This window comes from Hoplias malabaricus, chromosome 18 (genome assembly GCF_029633855.1).
Source record: "Hoplias malabaricus isolate fHopMal1 chromosome 18, fHopMal1.hap1, whole genome shotgun sequence".
NCBI classification, from domain to species: Eukaryota; Metazoa; Chordata; class Actinopteri; order Characiformes; family Erythrinidae; genus Hoplias; species Hoplias malabaricus.
Window position 1 is genome coordinate 2,840,596 of NC_089817.1, and position 22,568 is coordinate 2,863,163.

General features: G+C 45.2%; 1 protein-coding gene across 3 annotated transcripts; it reads right to left on the reverse strand.

The window, feature by feature from the left end:
- Positions 1-527: 527 nt before the first annotated feature.
- On the reverse strand, positions 528-22,168 carry rab11fip1b (RAB11 family interacting protein 1 (class I) b). Of its 3 annotated transcripts, none has more exons than XM_066650171.1 (6): positions 21,743-22,168; positions 12,038-12,471; positions 9,978-11,820; positions 4,560-5,918; positions 2,426-2,519; positions 528-2,122 (listed from the first exon to the last, which is right to left on the reverse strand). In XM_066650171.1, exons 1-6 carry the CDS (start codon positions 22,069-22,071, stop codon positions 1,916-1,918), a joined length of 4,266 nt encoding a protein of 1,421 aa, XP_066506268.1. In that variant the 5' UTR covers positions 22,072-22,168; the 3' UTR covers positions 528-1,915. The 3 variants fall into 3 exon arrangements, with proteins under 3 accessions (XP_066506268.1, XP_066506269.1, XP_066506271.1); XM_066650172.1 differs by having other exon boundaries at positions 21,946-22,079; XM_066650174.1 differs by lacking the exon at positions 4,560-5,918.
- Between the last annotated feature and the right edge of the window lie 400 nt (positions 22,169-22,568).

Below are 22,568 nucleotides of genomic sequence, written 5' to 3' on the forward strand. Positions count from 1 at the left end.
GGCAAGGCAGGAACACACCCTGGACAGACCCAGTCAATCACACACTCACCTTTAACACTCACACACACATCTAGACACATTCACTCACCCTGTCACTCCCACACACATCCAGTCACTCACACACACATTCACTCACCCCGTCACTCCCACACACATCCAATCACTCACACACTCACCCCGTCACTCACACACATCCAGTCACTCACCCTGTCACTCACACACACACACACACACACACACACACTCACACACAGAGAACACACCATACTCCTCACAGACAGTGACCCGAGGAGAGGACCCCGAGCCCTTGCAGCTGTGACTCCACCTTAAAGGCACAGTCTGTTATATTCTAAGATTTAAAAAGAGGCAGGTCAGTGATTTCAGAATTAGGAATATTTTAAACCCAGTTCAAATATAGGCTGTGGGTGCTTTAATGATCAGAGCCCGTTACCTGCTCTCTTCTATTAAAATGACTCCAGTGAGAAACCTTTCTGCAAACAATGTTTTATTCTTTTATTCTTTCATTGTTAAAGTGACAGATCAAGAACAAATAATCATCGAGTAGAAAATATTTACAGATTTACTGAGAAGCAAATGATTCATTGATTAAAGTGCTTTGTTTTTGTTAAAGACATCATCATCGTACAGTAAACATCTGGAAGGTGAGGGTTATTAAACACGAAAAGCTGGAACATTAAAGAAAATAAAGCTATAGAAGTTCTTACGGGATCTTAACAGAGAGCAGATAGAAAAGATCCTCAGAGAAATGTGCTTAATGAAGTTTCTATTTACAGGAAAATTGTGTGGTATTACAAAGGTAAACCCTCTTAAATCTAGTCACTGCCTCTTACAGATCAGAGTGGTCAGCCCGTATTGATCAGAGTTATGTAAATGAGCTCAGACCTGACTGCGCTGAACGACGTATAAATGTTCCTCTAATGAAGAAACAAGCAGAGATCTGAGTGCAGTTGATGAATCAGCTTCCGTGCCTTAAATGTGCTGTGCCTGAGTGTGGAGAAGTAAACAGTGGAGTAAATGGAGCGTGCTGATTGGTTGGAGACGGTGTAAACGGTGTGTTACTGCAGTGGATTAGAGGCTGTGGCTCCACCCCCTGTGTTTAGGGTGGAGTTTGTGGGTGGAGTCAGTCGTACAGAACGTGGAGGAGGAGGAGCGGTGTGTGTTTATATCAGGGCACATGGAGGAATAACTCCGCCCACTTTAGGACTCCAGCCCTGTGCAGGTTATTAGTGAGTGTCTGCTCCTGTTCTTATTGTTATGGCTGTTATTGATGATGGTGTTAAACCGTTGTGCTCTGATTCACTCGCTCTCGAACCTGACGGGGGTTTGATCAGAGATGGAGCTGATGGACATGAGAATGTTTTGGAATCTGACTGTGAAATATTAGAGACTCTGACTCGATTTGAGATGTGCTTAGATATATATTTTTTTGCAGTTCTGAGTGTGCATTTAAAGTAATAAAGATTTTAAAGATTTAATCTTTAGTTTGTAGTGAAATACACCTTTAACTCCATCATGTCTCATTAATTCAGGCTTAAATCTAGTTTAGCTCTAGATCCCAAAAAACACAGTGCTTCTCAAGACTAAGGCTAGTTTAAACCTTTCAGTGATGTAGAGTGTTTCAGTGAGGGTCAGAGCAGGAGACAGTGGACAGTGGAGGTGAATGGAACCAGACGTCCTCCTCTAAAAGCCCCTCACAGAAAGTGAGGACAGTAGACGGTGGGGGACAGTGGACAGTGGGGGACAGTGGAGGACACAGGGCTGGTGTCTGGCCGTAGTTTGGAGAAGGGGGTGGTGTTTAAACCCAGTCCTGGTGCAGAGCGACGTGTGAGACACACACTGGGTTGGTGCTGTTCCTCTGGGAGCTGTCGGAGAGGTGTGTTCTGGACTTCATGGTTTACACCATCTTTTTCTGGGAGCTGTTGGAGAGGAGGATGCTTGGCTGTTCCTCCAGGATTCGGAGCAGCAGTTTGTCGATGTACTCCTCCAGTTCTGAGATCCTGTTGTCACGCTTGGAGAGCTGCTCCTGCTGCTGCATCAGCAGAGAGATCAGCTCAGAACGGGTCAGCAGGGAGTACGGACCTTTACCCCCCTCCTCTGTGGACTGCAACACAGAGAAACACAGAGTGAGGTCGGGTCACACAGTGCAGAGGGGGAGAGGGGGTAGAGAGGGGTAAAATAACAGTGTAGATTGTACAGAATAGAAGGTAACATCACTGTGCTCTATGTAGCAGACTGGGGTTTAATACCCAGCTCGGGCAACAACACCACACGTGTAACACTGTCTACACCTACAACCATTGACCAATCAGACAGAGGCTTGAATGGAGGAGGGTTGAAAAAAACCCGGCCCTCCATGGATTTGGTTTACACCAGACTCAGACTGGATTAGAGGGTTGATCAGTACCTCTGCTCCGGGACGCATGGTGTCGCTCACTCCAGGAGTTTGGCTGCTGTCCGGCTGTTGTTGGTTGGTGTTGAGGGGTTTAACTGCGTGTTGTCTGCAGGAGACAGAGAGAGGTGTGTTAGATCTGTTCAGCTGTTGTCAGTGTCTCTGTGTGGGGAAGTTAAAAAGAACAAAGCAAATAAAAAAGTTCAGCTTCACTCCTTTGATGTGTCACCATGGAAACCAATCAAAACCAGGAACTAGTCTGTTCAGGACAGCAGCGCAGACCTTCTGCTTCTTGCAGTGACAGGTTTTAATAACTGAAATGTAGGACGTTTTTACAGTTAAAAATCGTCTGATGAATTCCCAGCTCTGAGGGAAAGGTGAGGTGACTGTAGAACCCTACGTTGTGTGTCAACGTCTGCTACCATACTGAATACTACATACAGGGGGCAGTATGCAGTACACACTAGTGCAGTATGTCCATCTGAATACAGCCATAGTGTGATTCTCAGTACCAGGAATGTCAGGAATCAGATTTGTCGTTATGAGAACACTGTTCTTGACAAGCTGTCAATCCAAGAACAACCTCAAGAACCCGAGAACAGAGAACGGAAAACAGGACACGGAGAACGGTGTTCTCAGACTGTGACAGAACTGTGTTATTGCTAAAGCTCCCACAGGCACACAGCGAAACGCAGAGACCAAATGCACACCACATCTCGGATCAGACGCAGTTTGGACCGAACAAACTAAGATCTGTTTATTTTGAGTTTCCAAGTGACTCTCACTCAATTTTACCTCTGAATATGAAACATTACTGACACCTACAGGCCTGGGTGTGTGAGTGATTATGTACTAAATCTATCTTACACATGCGAGACCCAATCTGCAGAGCATTAAAATCTTTTTCTCCAACATGAGGCGGCCTGGAGAAACATGGAAGTGTGTGTCTGGAAGGAATTACCTCAGTCCCTAACCACAGTAATGCTCTCGTGGTGAAACACCATCAAACCCAGTTTAACAACAGAGGCTCAGAGTCTTACAGAAGAGTAGAAGCTGTAATTAAGGACACTGTGCTTTTCACTGCTACAGTTTAGGGAAAGAGCTAGAGTCTGAGATTAACTCAGGGACTAGTGTAGGCACTGATCTAGGGACTGATCTAGTAGCTGATATTAATCCAGGCAAAAATCTAGTGACCTAGAGACACTCCTAGTGACCTATCTGGGGCCTGATTTATAGTGGGATCTACAAGATCTATAAGGTCTGATCTAGACAGGGATATACTATGAGATCTGGGGACTGATCTAGAGAGGGATCTAGTGACAGATCCAGGCACTGGCCTAGAGTGGGACGTAACAACAAATCCATTGAATGATCTAGGCTCTGATCTAGAGAGGGATCTAGTGACAGATCCAGGCACTGGTCTAGAGTGGGACCTAACAACAGATCCATGGAATGGGCTGATCTATGGGTTGATATAGAGAGGGATCTAGTGACAGATCCAAGGTCTGATATAGAGTGGGATCTAGTGTGAGATCTGGGGATTGGTCTAGAGAGAGATCTAGTGACAAACACAGGGACTGATGCAGGGTCTGATCTAGAGAGGGGTCTACTGACAGATCCAGGGACTGATCTAGAGTGGGACCTAACAACACATCCATGGAATGATCTAGGCTCTGATCTAGAGAGGGATCTAGTGACAGATCCAGGCAATGGTCTAGAGTGGGACCTAACAACACATCCATGGAATGATCTAGGCTCTGATCTAGAGAGGGATCTAGTGACAGATCCAGGGAATAATCTATGGTCTGATCTAGAGGGGGACCTAATAACAGATTAGTGGTATTATCTAAGGTCTGATCTAGAGTTTGATTTAGTACCAGAGATTGATCTATGGGCTGATATAGAGAGGGATCTAGTGACAGATCCAAGGTCTGATACAGAGTGGGATCTAGTATGAGATCTGGGGATTGGTCTAGAGAGAGATCTAGTGACAAACACAGGGACTGATGCAGGGTCTGATCTAGAGAGGGATCTACTGACAGATCCAGGGACTGATCTGGGATCTGATTTTGAGAGGGATCTATTAACAGGCCTAGGGATGGATATATACGTAGATGGATCTAGGGACTGATCTAGAGACAGATCTCACCTGATTATCGAGGCAGGAGCACTTCCTGCCACCTTTATTTCACCTGTGGAGCTTTGGGCATCAGTGGGCATCACTCGGGCACACGGCAGTGCCCTTGACCCCGACCCTGGAGCTGGACCCGCCGAAACAAAAATATTAGATTTCTTCACATCTGGTGTTTCAGCAAGTGGAGGGAAAGGGGAAGATGTATCTGTAACAGTTGCAGTGTCCTGGGTCTTTTCTTGGTCATTCCTATCGCTTCGGCTCACTGGAAGATGTCCGAGGTTTAAAGTTGCTGATAGAGAGATTTGTTGATTTGGTGAGTCTGGGTCTGCAGCTCGTCTTGGTTTAGCTGGAGGTAGAGGAGCTTGGGACTTCTTTTTGGAAATTTCGGTTTCTGGATCACTCTCAGGAGCCAGGTTGTCCAAATCCGGATATCCGTCTTGTTTACAAACAAGAGACTCTTGGTCTCTCAGGCTGAGAGATTCAGGTACGTTCAACTTGTTCAGATCTTCTCCAGTAACTTCTCCTTTGGGATGATCATTAATGTGGTCATTCTGCAAAGGTTCTGCAGCAGTAAACTTCCTGGACTCTTCATCAAGCTCAGGTTTGGTGTCGTCAGCAACAACAGACTTTGGTTCTTCCGCTGCTGTCAAGTCTGAAAGTTTATCTTGGCAATCTTGGTTTAAAGAATGATGTGCTTGTTCCTTAAGGTCAGTGGTGTCCCCTTCTAGACTTGAGCCACTTGAGTCAGATAGAGATTTCTGACTTGATGTAAAGGAAATGGTGGGTTTTGCAGGAGCTGGTCCCTTGTTGTGTTTGGCAACCAATGTTCCACACGTGAAAGGATTGGTATCAACTTGTTTCTTAGACAGATTTTGGCCCATCTGTGTGTCAGCATGCTTTGGATTAGCTTGTTTGTTGTTGGGATCCATGTTTTTAGGAATTGGACCTTGTACATGCTTCTCCTTCTTGCTCTGAATGTACCCTGCCCTTAGTTCCTCTTTGGAGACGGACACCACCTTTGTCTGAGGTTTCTCCAGGGCTGTCAGTGTTTTCCTCACCCCTTGACCAAGAGCCACAGAAGACTGGTGGTCTTTTCCTGGTTCCTCTGTAGTTTTCTTCAGACTGCCTGGTGGTAGAGGTGCTGGACGCTTGGACACTTCTTTTGTCTGGGAATACTGCTTGGTTTCCTCCAATGTAAACCCTCTGGGAGAAACAGTTGTTCTTGTCGTCTCTGGTCTGTTCTGTGGAGGTAATGGGGCACGTCCTTTCTTAGAGGTTCTCTCTATGTTCCCAAAGTTGTCTAAGCTTCCATCTACTGAATCATCATCATCGTCCAAGAATGGGTTGGTGTTGACCACAAAAGGCAGAGAAATGCTGAAGAAACAGGATGAGGATAAATACAAGTAGCAAGAGCCTTACACTGCAAAAAAGAATTGTATCTTAGGAAGCGATATCTTCCGAAATCAGGTCGATATCGGCAATATCCGTTGTAGAGATCCTTATAAAAATATTTTAAAACATTGACCTATTTCTAAAGATCTTTGCCTTTTTTACCCAGTGTCTCATTGCACTGGCCCCTAAACCATGTAAAACTATCAGAAATAAAATGTAAAAAATGGTGGGATGCTGTGCAAATGGTAAATAGTTTTTTAAAATGATTTAAACCCTGTCTTAATGAATAAAAATAAAAATAATTAAAATAAACAATTAACATCAAATCTATCTGAAGCTGAACCAGAGAAAGTTTATAATATATGAAAAATATTTGCACATAAGTTTGATGCCAATGGCATGTTTCAAAAAGCATGCTTCTTTTACCAGCACTCTGTAAACGTTTGGGAACTGAGGAGACCAGTCGCTGTGGCCCTGACAGTAAACAGTTTTCTGATTCTTGCTGGATACAGGATTTCAGCTGTTTAAAAGCTCAGGGTTCTACATAATGCACCAGATGTTTCAGTAAGTGACAGTTCTGGACTACAGGAATGTCATTTTAGTGCCAGGACTCTTATGCAGATGCAGAATCGAAAAACAAGGCTTTCCCTGAAAAAGACGTTGCCTGGACGGCAGTGTGTCACTCCAAACGCTATAGATATCCTTCAGCATTAATAGTGCCTTTACAGATGTGACAGTCCCCCACACCCAGTGGTGTCTGAGGGCTAGAAGAAAATCACCATAGAAGGTTTTGTTTTGTAATTCACATGCAGAGATTTCTCAAGAATCTCTAAACCTTTTAATGATATTAAATTCTGTAGATGACGAAATCCCACCGTTCTTCTGTATTTTACATTGAGAAACTTTATTTTTGAAATAAAGTTTTTTTACATTGAGAAACTTTATTCTTGAAATCTTTCATTCTTTGTCTGCACAGTTTGCAGTCTTCTGAAAGTCTCTCTTTTGACCTGTTGCTAATAAAGCGACACCCAGTGTTTTCTGTCTTTTGTTGCGCCTTTCTGAATGCTTTTGTTGGCATGAAACGGGCAAATATTTTCCATAAGTAATAAAACATTCATAATCACGTACAGAGTTGTCTTTGTACAATTTTCAGTTAAAGACAGGGTTTAAATGAACTTCTCACCATTGCATTCTGTTTATATTTACATTTTCCACAGCGTCCCAACATTTTTGGAAACAGGGAGCTATAATTTTTTATATAAAGAGAAATATTAGAGACATAACGATTAAAGTTAGGATTCTTTCATGTCATGAGAGATCATTTTTGCAGCGTAATCCAAGTCCTCAACACAGTAAGCCATTCATTATTTACACAGAGGACTGGAAGAGAACTCTTGCTCGTTTAAACACACTTCTGTAAAAGGTCTTTAGGAAGGAAACCGGCTCCTTAAAAGACTCAAAGCCCAGCAGTGACCACCCCCCCACTCCCTCCCCGATGTCAGTATGTGTTTCTGGGAGATATCTGGGTGAATAAGCAGGAGTCGGCTGCTGACGAGGCAGTTTTGGGCCTGACAGCGGTTTCCTCAGCTTCCTGTGGGCAGAGGAAGTGCTGAGGTGTTAGAGATGACAAGGATTAGCAGGAATTACAGAAACGTCGGTCAGCATTAAACACGACAACGAGGAAAAGACCAGACAGACACAGGGAGGAACTGTTTTATTGTGACGTGGAGGTAATCGGGTTAATGATGAGGTGATCGGTTAGTTCAGCCTACGGTGGCCTCACAGGGCCAAGCATGATGAAGGATTGAGGATGTTTGAGGACAAAGATTTTTAGGTTAATGTAGATTTAGAATCAGATTTAGAATCACTTTATTGGCCACTGTGCTGCACACAGAGGAATTAGTTCTCCACATTTAACCCAATCCGTGCAGTGAAACACATTTACACACACTGAACACTAGGGGGCAGTGAGCACACACACCTGGAGCAGTGGGCGGATCTAGTTGTTTATATAATTTAATATTATATTTTAAATGTTATATTTAAAAATATTGGTCACAGTCATTTTAACCCATTTTTATCTCATTATTGATTGAACTCACAGCCTCCTGACCACAGGGAATTTCTAAACAAACCTAGGGGGCGCTGTTGAGCTCTTCTCTCTACAATATCAATAACCAGCCCCACGAGACTATGGCTGTTGTACAGTGAGCATCGTGGCGCTATATGTTCCTTGTGAAGACCCCATTCTCAGAACACTTCAGAATATGGAAAAGTACTTAAAAGTACTCAGTAAATTACAAATCTTCGAGTATTTTACATATATACACATGTACTTAACTAGTTAGTACACACTTCTGTTTTGTAAATACAAGTAAACGGACCTCAGGGGCCAAACTTGGACAGTACAACTGATAAATAATACATTTAAAATGAATATTAAACATGTTTTTCATCATTTATTTCAGTGTGTTTCTAAACTCTTTGAACCGGGGCTCATCAGGAATGACCTCACGCCTCACACTCACCCAGGAGCTCTGAATATTTCAGAGAGGCACTGAATATCTTCCTCTAATGAGCTGCTCAGCGCAGGACGGTGTCAGATGCCACAGCGGAACACGTCACAGGCTCCTCTCCAAACACTCATCGTTAGTCCTGAACACACTACGGAGGAGCAGAGGCAGTGTAGAGGCAGCGACGCTCCCTGCTGACGGAGGCAGAGCGAGGGTGATGTGGAGGGCGGAGGAGGTTAGAGCCGAACTGGAGCAGTGAGAGAAGCGCAAGAGCAGAGGCTCATCGTCTTTAGAAGGTTTTATCTATCAGAACTATTGATCAGGTGATCATCAATAACCAAACACAAAGAACCCGGTCGGGAAGATCAATAACAAAACACATAAACAAGCTTTAATGAAGATCAAACATGTCCTCGGCCATTAGTAAATAAGGCTTGTTTACTTCTAGGCTGCGTTCACATTACAACTTCTAATCAATTCAGATTTTTTACTCAAACTGGATTTGGATTTCAAAAGTTCACACTCGTGGATGCGTCCTGTATCTGTCTGTAACAGGGTTGGACAAAATGGGCACAATTTATATCTCAATATATATTTATTTTTTAAAAAGTCAGTGACAGATGCTGTAAATAATGTTTATAAAATACTGAAAATGTGCTTCAAATAATATTGTTATTGAAATATTTTATATTGTGATAGATATCAATACTGAATTATTGTCCAGCTCTAGTCTGTAATGTGAACAAACCTGTTCCTGAAACACACTGATACATGCATGTGGCTCCGTCACGAATGTCACCCTAAGCCCTGTGTAGGGCACTATGTAGGTTCTTTAATAACGACTTCTACACCACAGCACAGCGCAGTCTGTCTAACACATATCCGTTTATACTCAGCTCTCACCTGCCGCCTCCTTTTCAACATTCAGGGAAGTCTTTTGGTGCAGATGCTGTAGCTTCCTCACAGTGCAGTGCACTATGTAGGGAGCAAGGGGCCGTTTGAGACACAGCCTGCAGTCGTTGATGACACAGCACTAAGTGCAGGTGTACAGGCAAAGAGGTGAATGGAATCTGATTTGACTGTTCACATTCATCGGTCTGATACATATCAGATCTAGGAGCACATTTGAAAATATCAGATTTTACATGTTCACACAGCTCTGAAGAAATCAGACCTAAGTCACATTAAGGCAAAAAAAAAAAATCTGATTTGAGTCACTTGTAATGTGAACGCAGCCCTAGAGCAGATCCGGGGTGGATTGCTCTCGTTAGCCAGATCATTTTAGCCAAAAGACTCGGGGGCTGTTCCTCCAACTTTGGGCTTAAGTTATCTGGCTAACTGAAAAATCTGACTTTGTGTAATGCCACCCAGCTTCACCACCAGGGGGAGCCTGTGATACGTCCAGGCCACTAGGGGTCAGTGTAACGTCAGCTTCAGAACGTGAAGGTGAGTCTGTAGTTAATGACTGAAGTTATCTGGCTAAACTAATCTGGTGTTTGTGTTTAACTGGGACAGAACTGGGACTAACCTGGGTTTCACTGCGGTGACTCTGGCCGAGGGAACGGCGTTGTGCTCCTCAAACGGGTTCAGAGAGAACGGTTCTCCAGGTTCCACAGGTTCCACTCTAGAACTTCTGGCTTTTGGAACCGGCTTCTGCTCCTGTCCTCCTTCTTTCATCCCGCGCTCATTCTTCCTCTGTTTATGTTCCTCCTCTTCTTTCATCAGTCTTTCTTTCTCTTTCTCTCTCTCCATCCTTAGCCTCTCTTCCTCCTCTTCTCTCCTCTTTCTCTCCCTCTTTTCTTCTTCTCTCCTTTGCTCTTCTGCCACCTTCTTCTCTGCAGCCCTCTTCCTCTCTTTTTCCTCCTCCATCTTTTTTCTCTGCTCTTCTTTTTCCTTCTCCCTCCTCATCCCTTCTTCCTCATCTTTCTCTTTTCTCTTTCTTTCCTCCGCTTCTCTTAATTTTCTTTGTCTTACTTCCTCTATCTTTATTCTCTGCTCTTCTTTCTCTCTCTCTATTCTTATCCTTTCCTCCTCTTCCTCTCTTTCCTTCCTCTTCCTCTCTTCCTCCTCCGCCCTCTCTTTTCTCTTTCTCTCCTCATCTATCTTTCTCTTCCTCTCTTTCTCCTCCTCCTCTTCCCTCTCCTTTCTCTTTCTCTCCTCTTCTGTCTTCCTTTGTCTTTCCTCATCCATCTTTCTCCACTCCTCTTCTTCCTCCCTCTCTTTTTGCTTTCTCTCCTCCTCTATCTTCCTCTTCCTCTCTTCCTCCTCTATCTTCCTCTTCCTCTCTTCCTCCTCCCTCTCCTTTCTCTTTCTCTCCTCCTCTATCTGCCATTTCCTCTCTTCCTCCTCCTCCTCCTCCTCTCTCTCCTTTCTCTTTCTCTCCTCCTCTATCTTCCTCTCTTCCTCCTCCATCTTCCTCTTCTTCTCTTCCTCCTCCTCTCTCTTTCTCTCCTCCATCTTCCTCTTCCTCTCTTCCTCCTCCTCTCTCTTTCTCTTCCTCTCTTCCTCCTCCTCTCTCTCCTTTCTCTTTCTCTCCTCCTCTATCTTCCTCTTCCTATCTTCCTCCTCCTCTCTCTCCTTTCTCTTTCTCTCCTCCTCTATCTTTCTCTTCCTCTCTTCCTCCTCCTCTCTCTCCTTTCTCTTTCTCTCCTCCTCTATCTTCCTCTTCCTATCTTCCTCCTCCTCTCTCTCCTTTCTCTTTCTCTCCTCCTCTATCTTCCTCTTCCTCTCTTCCTCCTCCTCCCTCTCCTTTCTCTTTCTCTCCTCCTCTATTTTCCTCTTCCTCTCTTCCTCCTCCTCCATCTTCTTCCTCTCTTCCTCCTCCCTCTCCTTTCTCTTTTTCTCCTCCTCTATTTTCCTCTTCCTCTCTTCCTCCTCCTCCCTCTCCTTTCTCTTTCTCTCCTCCTCTATTTTCCTCTTCCTCTCTTCCTCCTCCTCCATCTTCTTCCTCTCTTCCTCCTCCCTCTCCTTTCTCTTTTTCTCCTCCTCTATTTTCCTCTTCCTCTCTTCCTCCTCCTCCCTCTCCTTTCTCTTTCTCTCCTCCTCTATTTTCCTCTTCCTCTCTTCCTCCTCCTCCATCTTTTTCCTCTCTTCCTCCTCCCTCTCCTTTCTCTTTCTCTCCTCGTCAAATTTTCTTTGTCTTTCCTCCTCTACCTTTCTCCTCTCCTGCTCCTCTTCTTCCTCGCTCAGTTTTCTCCTCCTCTCCTCCTCCTCCTCCTCCGCTTGTTCTCTCTCTGTGGAGGCAGCGTGTTGAGGTTCTGTGTCGAGCGCTCTGTCGTTCACACAGAGCTGAGGAGGAGTGGTCAGTCGGGACGCTTTCGTGTCTGAGCTGTCCGGCCGTTTGTGTGTGAACAACTTAAACTTCTTCTTTCCTTCAAAAGAACAAGAAAAGACAAACATCAGAATTTTAGACACGTTTTCCATCAACCGAGGCATGTTCGGTGCCCACTGTGGAGATACAAGGATCGTGTAGTTTAAAACACCAAGTGACCAAAGGTTTGTGGACACTCCTCAGAGCGTGAGCTTATGGCACTTATGGCTGAATACCATCAAACGCTGCACGCAGTGTATAAATAAGTCTTTCCTCACCCTCTGGAGACTCGGCACTGAGTCCGGACGTGTCCTTCTCGGGGGTGGGGCCGAGCGAGGACATGGACTGGGACGAGGTCTTCTGTAACGAGGACTTTGGGACGAAGAGGGATTTGAGTTTGTTCTTCTTCTTCTTCTTCTTCTCTCCGGCTCCAGCCTCCTCCTCGTCCTCCTGCTCCTCCTCCTGCGCCTCTCCCTCGCTGTCCGTCATCACCTGAGTGACGGAGGGCAGGATGGCGGAGGCGGAGTCAGAGAGCCCCTCCTTTTTCTTCCCGCGGAGTTTGTCGGAGAGTTTTCCGATCTTGGAGCGGGGCTTGGAGCCGGAGAGTTCGAACATGCTCGCGGAGAGGCTGCTCTTCAGGAAACGGATCTGCAGCTGCACCTCTCCTCGATCCTTCTCCGGCTTTCCTGGCTTCCCCACCAACTTAAACCATCTGCAGAAACAAAATACACAACACATTAATCATATTTATTTACACGATTCTGTCTTTCTGATCAAAACACTTCTGAAGAAAATCTAAACCAACAGAAAACATTTCTGCCTTAGATTGAGTGTGTCAGCTGCTGGATGTCCATATAAGGAATTGTGGGTGGGGCTGGAAGGCCATAAAAGGAGCAGTGGGTGTGGCTGGATGTCCATATAAGGACTTGCGGTCGTGGCTGGATATCCATATAAGGAGCTGTGCGTGTGGCTGGATGGCCATATAAAGACTTGCGGGCATGGCTGGATGGCCATATAAGGAATTGTGGGTGGGGCTGGAAGGCCATAAAAGGAGCAGTGGGTGTGGCTGGATGGCCATATAAGGACTTGCGGTCATGGCTGGATGTCCATATAAGGAATTGTGGGTGGGGCTGGATGGCCATATTAGGACTTGCGGGCATGGCTGGATGTCCATATAAGGAATTGTGGGTGGGGCTGGATGGCCATATTAGGACTTGCGGGCATGGCTGGATGTCCATATAAGGAATTGTGGGTGGGGCTGGATGGCCATATTAGGACTTGCGGGCATGGCTGGAAGGCCATAAAAGGAGCTGTGGGTGTGGCTGGATGGCCATATTAGGACTTGCGGGCATGGCTGGAAGGCCATAAAAGGAGCTGTGGGTGTGGCTGGATGGCCATATAAGCACTTGTGGGCATGGCAGGAAGGCCATAAAAGGACTTGCGGTCATGGCTGGAAGGCCATAAAAGAAGCTGTGGGTGTGGCTGGATGGCCATATAAGGAGCTGTGAAAACGGCAGGAGTTAAACCTCAGATTTAAACACTGCACTGATTCAGTGTGAGACTCTTCTCTCAGACGCACTGTAACCCTTAAATACTTTGGTTAGAGAGAGGGCTGGGGACCATAAATGTAAACGTGGACAGTTGTGCAACAACAATAAATAGAATTTTCCACTTGATAAAAGAATATATATCTCTCTGGAATCTGCTATTGTTCTGTGACGTGGCTCGTGTTTATGGATCGCTCCCTACGCTCTCTTCTTTAGAAAAAACCCGTGAGATGCCCCCTGTGTTAAACTGATGTACAGTGAGAGGATTTCTCTGAGGATTCAGTGAAATGAGCTGATTCCGCAGTTTCCTCCTCTCCGAGTGACCTCTGATCTGCAGGTTTATGTTCCCACATTCCTTCCTCTCGTAAACACAGCTCCAAACACTGCTCCAAGCTCCAGTCTCAGACTCGTGTCTAAACCTGCTCCGGCCGAACAGACCGGGCTTCTCCTCCCTCCTTTAACTGTTCTTCACTAAGATTACCCAACCAGGGAGTGTTCTATAACTACACACACATACCACCTTAAAATCAGCCTGAAAACCCCTGAGTCAGCTGCACAGCAAGACTACACACTCATACCACCTTAAAACCAGCAGTACACAAACACTACAGCCTCACTACACACTCATACCACCTTAAAACCAGCAGTACAACTCTACAGCCTCACTACACACCCATACCACCTTAAAACCAGCAGTACACAAACACTACAGCCTCACTACACACCCATACCACCTTAAAACCAGCAGTACACAAACACTACAGCCTCACTACACACCCATACCACCTTAAAACCAGCAGTACACAAACACTACAGCCTCACTACATACCCATACCACCTTAAAACCAGCAGTACACAAACACTACAGCCTCACTACACACCCATACCACCTTAAAACCAGCAGTACACAAACACTACAGCCTCACTACACACCCATACAACCTTAAAACCAGCAGTACACAAACACTACAGCCTCACTACACACTCATACCACCTTAAAACCAGCAGTACACAAACACTACAGCCTCACTACACACTCATACCACCTTAAAACCAGCAGTACACAAACACTACAGCCTCACTACACACCCATACCACCTTAAAACTAGCAGTACACAAACACTACAGCCTCACTACACACCCATACCACCTTAAAACCAGCAGTACACAAACACTACAGCCTCACTACACACCCATACCACCTTAAAACCAGCAGTACACAAACACTACAGCCTCACTACACACCCATACCACATTAAAACCAGCAGTACACAAACACTACAGCCTCACTACACACCCATACCACCTTAAAACCAGCAGTACACAAACACTACAGCCTCACTACACACTCATACCACCTTAAAACCAGCAGTACACAAACACTACAGCCTCACTACACACCCATACCACCTTAAAACCAGCAGTACACAAACACTACAGCCTCACTACACACCCATACCACCTTAAAACCAGCAGTACACAAACACTACAGCCTCACTACACACTCATACCACCTTAAAACCAGCAGTACACAAACACTACAGCCTCACTACACACTCATACCACCTTAAAACCAGCAGTACACAAACACTACAGCCTCACTACACACTCATACCACCTTAAAACCAGCAGTACACAAACACTACAGCCTCACTACACACGCATACCACCTTAAAACCAGCAGTACACAAACACTACAGCCTCACTACACACGCATACCACCTTAAAACCAGCAGTACACAAACACTACAGCCTCACTACACACTCATACCACCTTAAAACCAGCAGTACACAAACACTACAGCCTCACTACACACTCATACCACCTTAAAACCAGCAGTACACAAACACTACAGCCTCACTACACACCCATACCACCTTAAAACCAGCAGTACACAAACACTACAGCCTCACTACACACTCATACCACCTTAAAACCAGCAGTACACAAACACTACAGCCTCACTACACACCCATACCACCTTAAAACCAGCAGTACACTAACACTTCGGCCTCATACCACCTTAAAACCAGTTGGAAAACTCTAATAGCACACTAACAATACTGAACATATACCCACACTACATCAGTGTTTATATGTGTGTGTGTGTGAGAGAGAGAGAGATGTGATGTGATGTGTGTGTTAATCAGGAAATTTCATCATGTTGCGGGTGTTGACTCAATGTTCAGCAGCAGTTAATGTTCAGAGTTCCTTATTTGAGCTCAGTTACACACACACACACACACCTTTCACACAGCACACACCTTCAAAAGGGCTGGGTCTAGTGATCACTTCTCATTTTTGGTAAAACTGAGGACCACTACTCAACCAACAGTGAACATTTCAGTCAGTGTGTGTCCCTCACAGCATCCTGTAGGTCCCTCTCCCAAAGGACAGGGTTTACACACCACCCCCTTCTCCCCACTACACTCAGACACCAGCCGTGTGTCCCCCACCGTCTACTGTCCTCACTTTCTGTAAGGGGCTTTTAGAGGAGGACGTCTGCTTCCATTCACCTCCACTTTCCACTGCTCTGACCCTCTCTGAGTTGACAGTGCCCAGCTGTAGAGTTCTCAGAGCCAGGGACAGTGCAGGATAAACAGAGTGTGTATGTGTGTGTGTGGGTTGCTGACTCTGCAGTGAATCAGTCACTGTTTACACTCCTCTCTCCTCCTGCTCTCGCTCCAGTACAGCATTCCTGCCAGCGTCCGTTCCTCGGATGTCACACCTATCTGTTTTAACAGGATTAGGATCCACACTCCCTCACTGCACGGCCTGGAGCTGACTCAGAGCTCAGATGACGGACTTAATGAGCTGAGCTTCTTATTCCAGCTCAGTTACACACACACACACACACACTGCTCAGTCAGGTTTCACACACCCTTCTCTAGAGCTGGGCCTGGAATTCAGTAAATTCATGATAGAAACAACACTATTTCAGTACTACAGAGTACTGCCCATTCATCCATCCATCTTCTGTAATCATCTTAATCAGGGCTGGCGTGGTCCGGAAAGTAAGTGATCCTCCAGAACATTCCCGGCTCTGTTCACACAGGGGTCACTGAGATATTACCCGGGGGCTGAATAATGTCCGGAACAGTTCTGGGATACGCTGCAGGTCTGAAAGGGACTTTAGAGCATTATATCGCCCCCTACTCTTCACGTAGTGTATTACACTCTGTCAGAACGACCGTGTGGATAATATGTAAGTTATAGAGCGTTATATCGCCCCCTACTCTTCACGTAGTGTATTACACTCTGTCAGAACGACCGTGTGGATCATATGTAAGTTATAGAGCGTTATATCGCCCCCTACTCTTCACGTAGTGTATTACACTCTGTCAGAACGACCGTGTGGATCATATGTAAGTTATAAAGCGTTATATCGCCCCCTACTCTTCACGTAGTGTATTACACTCTGTCAGAACGACCGTGTGGATCATATGTAAGTTATAGAGCGTTATATCGCCCCCTACTCTTCACGTAGTGTATTACACTCTGTCAGAACGACCGTGTGGATCATATGTAAGTTATAGAGCGTTATATCGCCCCCTACTCTTCACGTAGTGTATTACACTCTGTCAGAACGACCGTGTGGATCATATGTAAGTTATAGAGCGTTATATCGCCCCCTACTCTTCACGTAGTGTATTACACTCTGTCAGAACGACCGTGTGGATCATATGTAAGTTATAGAGCGTTATATCGCCCCCTACTCTTCACGTAGTGTATTACACTCTGTCAGAACGACCGTGTGGATCATATGTAAGTTATAGAGCGTTATATCGCCCCCTACTCTTCACGTAGTGTATTACACTCTGTCAGAACGACCGTGTGGATCATATGTAAGTTATAGAGCGTTATATCGCCCCCTACTCTTCACGTAGTGTATTACACTCTGTCAGAACGACCGTGTGGATCATATGTAAGTTATAGAGCATTATATCGCCCCCTACTCTTCACGTAGTGTATTACACTCCGTCAGAACAACCGTGTGGATCATATGTAAGTTATAGAGCATTATATCGCCCCCTACTCTTCACGTAGTGTATTACACTCCGTCAGAACGACCGTGTGGATCATATGTAAGTTATAGAGCATTATATCGCCCCCTACTCTTCACGTAGCGTATTACACTCTGTCAGAACGACCGTGTGGATCATATGTAAGTTATAGGGCGTTATATTGCCCCCTACTCTTCACGTAGTGTATTACACTCTGTCAGAACGACCGTGTGGATCATATGTAAGTTATAGAGCATTATATCGCCCCCTACTCTTTACGTAGCGTATTACACTCTGTCAGAACGACCGTGTGGATCATATGTAAGTTATAGGGCGTTATATTGCCCCCTACTCTTCACGTAGTGTATTACACTCTGTCAGAACGACCGTGTGGATCATATGTAAGTTATAGAGCGTTATATTGCCCCCTACTCTTCACATAGTGTATTACACTCTGTCAGAACGACCGTGTGGATCATATGTAAGTTATAGAGCGTTATATTGCCCCCTACTCTTCACATAGTGTATTACACTCTGTCAGAACGACCGTGTGGATCATATGTAAGTTATAGAGCGTTATATTGCCCCCTACTCTTCACATAGTGTATTACACTCTGTCAGAACAACCGTGTGGATCATATGTAAATTATAGAGCGTTATATTGCCCCCTACTCTTACTGTAGCGTATTACACTCTGTCAGAACGACCATGTGGATCATATGTAAGTTATAGAGCGTTATATTGCCCCCTACTCTTCACGTAGTGTATTACACTCTGTCAGAACAATCGTGTGGATCATATGTAAGTTATAGAGCGTTATATTGCCCCCTACTCTTACTGTAGCGTATTACACTCTGTCAGAACGACCGTGTGGATCATATGTAAGTTATAGAGCGTTATATCGCCCCCTACTCTTCACGTAGTGTATTACACTCTGTCAGAACGACCGTGTGGATCATATGTAAGTTATAGAGCGTTATATCGCCCCCTACTCTTCACGTAGTGTATTACACTCTGTCAGAACGACCGTGTGGATCATATGTAAGTTATAGAGCGTTATATCGCCCCCTACTCTTCACGTAGTGTATTACACTCTGTCAGAACGACCGTGTGGATCATATGTAAGTTATAGAGCGTTATATCGCCCCCTACTCTTCACGTAGTGTATTACACTCTGTCAGAACGACCGTGTGGATCATATGTAAGTTATAGAGCGTTATATCGCCCCCTACTCTTCACGTAGTGTATTACACTCTGTCAGAACGACCGTGTGGATCATATGTAAGTTATAGAGCGTTATATCGCCCCCTACTCTTCACGTAGTGTATTACACTCTGTCAGAACGACCGTGTGGATCATATGTAAGTTATAGAGCGTTATATCGCCCCCTACTCTTCACGTAGTGTATTACACTCTGTCAGAACGACCGTGTGGATCATATGTAAGTTATAGAGCGTTATATCGCCCCCTACTCTTCACGTAGTGTATTACACTCTGTCAGAACGACCGTGTGGATCATATGTAAGTTATAGAGCGTTATATCGCCCCCTACTCTTCACGTAGTGTATTACACTCTGTCAGAACGACCGTGTGGATCATATGTAAGTTATAGAGCGTTATATCGCCCCCTACTCTTCACGTAGTGTATTACACTCTGTCAGAACGACCGTGTGGATCATATGTAAGTTATAGAGCGTTATATCGCCCCCTACTCTTCACGTAGTGTATTACACTCTGTCAGAACGACCGTGTGGATCATATGTAAGTTATAGAGCATTATATCGCCCCCTACTCTTCACGTAGTGTATTACACTCCGTCAGAACAACCGTGTGGATCATATGTAAGTTATAGAGCATTATATCGCCCCCTACTCTTCACGTAGTGTATTACACTCCGTCAGAACGACCGTGTGGATCATATGTAAGTTATAGAGCATTATATCGCCCCCTACTCTTCACGTAGCGTATTACACTCTGTCAGAACGACCGTGTGGATCATATGTAAGTTATAGGGCGTTATATTGCCCCCTACTCTTCACGTAGTGTATTACACTCTGTCAGAACGACCGTGTGGATCATATGTAAGTTATAGAGCATTATATCGCCCCCTACTCTTTACGTAGCGTATTACACTCTGTCAGAACGACCGTGTGGATCATATGTAAGTTATAGGGCGTTATATTGCCCCCTACTCTTCACGTAGTGTATTACACTCTGTCAGAACGACCGTGTGGATCATATGTAAGTTATAGAGCGTTATATTGCCCCCTACTCTTCACATAGTGTATTACACTCTGTCAGAACGACCGTGTGGATCATATGTAAGTTATAGAGCGTTATATTGCCCCCTACTCTTCACATAGTGTATTACACTCTGTCAGAACGACCGTGTGGATCATATGTAAGTTATAGAGCGTTATATTGCCCCCTACTCTTCACATAGTGTATTACACTCTGTCAGAACAACCGTGTGGATCATATGTAAATTATAGAGCGTTATATTGCCCCCTACTCTTACTGTAGCGTATTACACTCTGTCAGAACGACCATGTGGATCATATGTAAGTTATAGAGCGTTATATTGCCCCCTACTCTTCACGTAGTGTATTACACTCTGTCAGAACAATCGTGTGGATCATATGTAAGTTATAGAGCGTTATATTGCCCCCTACTCTTACTGTAGCGTATTACACTCTGTCAGAACGACCATGTGGATCATATGTAAGTTATAGAGCGTTATATTGCCCCCTACTCTTCACGTAGTGTATTACACTCTGTCAGAACGACCGTGTGGATCATATGAATGAACAATACATTATTAAATAAATCATTCAAAATTATTACTTTATAGATGTTTTGTATATAAATCGCCCCCTGTGTTTCCTGTAGTGTATTACACTGTGTGAGAATCAGAGTGTGGATCATGTGAGCATTAAAGTACAGTATACAGTGTTTTGTTTTACTTTTCTGATTGTTTTTATCGGTGCATGAGCCTTCATCCATAATTTATGTTGTACACGAGGTTGTGACTAATTGTTCTCGGCTGGAGTCAGTTTCTCAGAGGGGATTTAATATGGGGCTGGAATTACAGACACTACACCGACTGAACACTGCAGAAGGCCCAAAACGTTGAAATAAAATAATCATCACGTCACCTCGGGTCAACCTCCAACATTCAGCAGAAACAAAGACCTCGTTCACACCAGGCCCTTCAGGATTAAGAGGATTACAGTGCGGTTTAAAGTGTGACTTAAAGGATCACAACAACCGCCACCAGGACCAGGCTCTCCACGTTTCCTGGGACTCTAAGATCTCTAAAAATAAACCAGATTCACCCTTCGCCGCAGTCAGACTCTCACCTGGAGCGCACTCGGCCTTCAGAGGAAACACAGGCAGCGCTTCAGTTCAACCCCGTCAAGCTCAGGGAGAGCTAAACCAGACACCATCCTCACCCCACAACCTAGCAACCACTATCAACCCCCAAGCAATTATTGGGAAACCATAGCAACCACATAGTAACTCCCTAGCAAGCACCTGGGATAATAAAGCAAGCACAAGCAACTCCCAGACAGATATTGGGAAACCATAGCAACCACACAGTAACACCCTAGCAACCACCTAGGATACCATAGCAACCACATATTAACACCCGAGCAACCACATATTAACACCTGAGCAACCACCTGGGATAATAAAGCAAGCATAAGCAACTCCCAAGCAATTATTGGGAAACCATAGCAACCACATAGTAACACCCTAGCAACCACTTGGGATAATAAAGCTTACATCCCAAGCTTTGATCAGAAACCCCCAAGCAATCATTGGGAACCATAGCAACTACATAGTTACATCCTAGAAACAACTAAAACTAGCATGGCAACATACACACACCCATAAAAACCACCTGGGATACCACAGCAACAAGTCGGCACAACAACAAACATAACATGGAAACTCATTAACAATGCTCTAGCACCCGCTTGAGATTCCATAGCAACCAGTATTATTTTTTTAGTAACCACATAGCAAAAACCCAGCAACCACCTGGGATACCATAGCAACAACATAGTAACACCCAAGCAACCTCCAAAAATAACAACATACAGCAAATAGCAACATATAGCAAAACCCTAACAACCACCTGGGATACTGTAGAAACCACACAGCAAAAACCCAACAATCAGCAATTACTTTATAGCAACCACTTAGCATAGCAACAATCTAGCAACCACCTGGGATGACATAGCAACCACGCATCAAGAATCTAGCAACTACCTGGGATAACATTTTGACAAAAGGGATGCTAGCAACCACCTGGAAACCGCTGTGCAATTAATAACCGAATTTTTTCACTTCAAGGGAAATTATGTATCAGTTAAAAAGTTTGGAAATTTTGTGCACACCCCCATAAACATACACACACACACTCACTCGGTGATCTCTCTGCTGTTGTTGTTGTTGTACACATGCTGTAGGTCTATCTCCGTCTGTCCCAGCAGTTTGTCCGGGCCCAGGAGCGCGCGCTGCTGCAGCACCTGCACCCGCAGCGTGGCGCTGTTCTCCGGGAACCCCGCGAGCTCGAAGGCGGCCTCCTGCCCCGTGCGCACAGGGACGCTAACTTTCTGTCCCCCTACCTGCAGCAGCGCGTGAGCCTCCTCAGCGCTCGAGCCCTTCCCTTTGATGCGCAGGCCGCGCGCGCCCAGCACAGTCACCTGGGCGCGCGCCGTGATCCACTGCTGCCTTTGATCTGCCAGTGACATCACGGCTCAACTGCGCGAGGCACTTTCAAACAAACTCTCACACACCTTCACATACACACACACTCTCACACTGAACTTTCTGCTCCTCGTCCTGGAGAGCCACATCCTGGAGGGCGTGGTCTAGCTGTGACGCAACTATGAAGCTGTCTGCTCATTGGTCAGGCAAGCAATAGCCCTTCGTGCCTGAAGGCTGTCTTAAATCGCACGTTATTGATCAACACTACATCCTGCCCTAAATACCTAGTGCACTAATAAAAGAAGTGCACTCGTTAATGTAGGGAGTGTCCAGCAGCTTGTGGACATTGTCTTGAGTGAGTTCAGCTGTTCTCACACACACACACACACACACACTAGTGATGGGGTTCCTCTGGTGTGTGGAACAGTGGAACTGTGTTCTCTGGAGTGATGGACTTCCTCTGGGGTGAGTTGGAATGGTGAGTTTGATCCAGAACTAATCCCCAACCCCAGCCCCCGACCCCCACTGATGATGATTATGA

Excerpts from the sequence above, each read along its gene's own strand:
- rab11fip1b (XM_066650171.1), bottom strand. The coding sequence starts at position 22,071 with ATGTCACTGGCAGATCAAAGGCAGCAGTGGATCACGGCGCGCGCCCAG. Across the intron at positions 2,520-4,559 it reads GCTCCTGCCTCGATAATCAG|ACAACACGCAGTTAAACCCC; the intron begins GTGAGATCTGTC and ends TGTCTCCTGCAG. Across the intron at positions 2,123-2,425 it reads CCATGCGTCCCGGAGCAGAG|TCCACAGAGGAGGGGGGTAA; the intron begins GTACTGATCAAC and ends TCTGTGTTGCAG.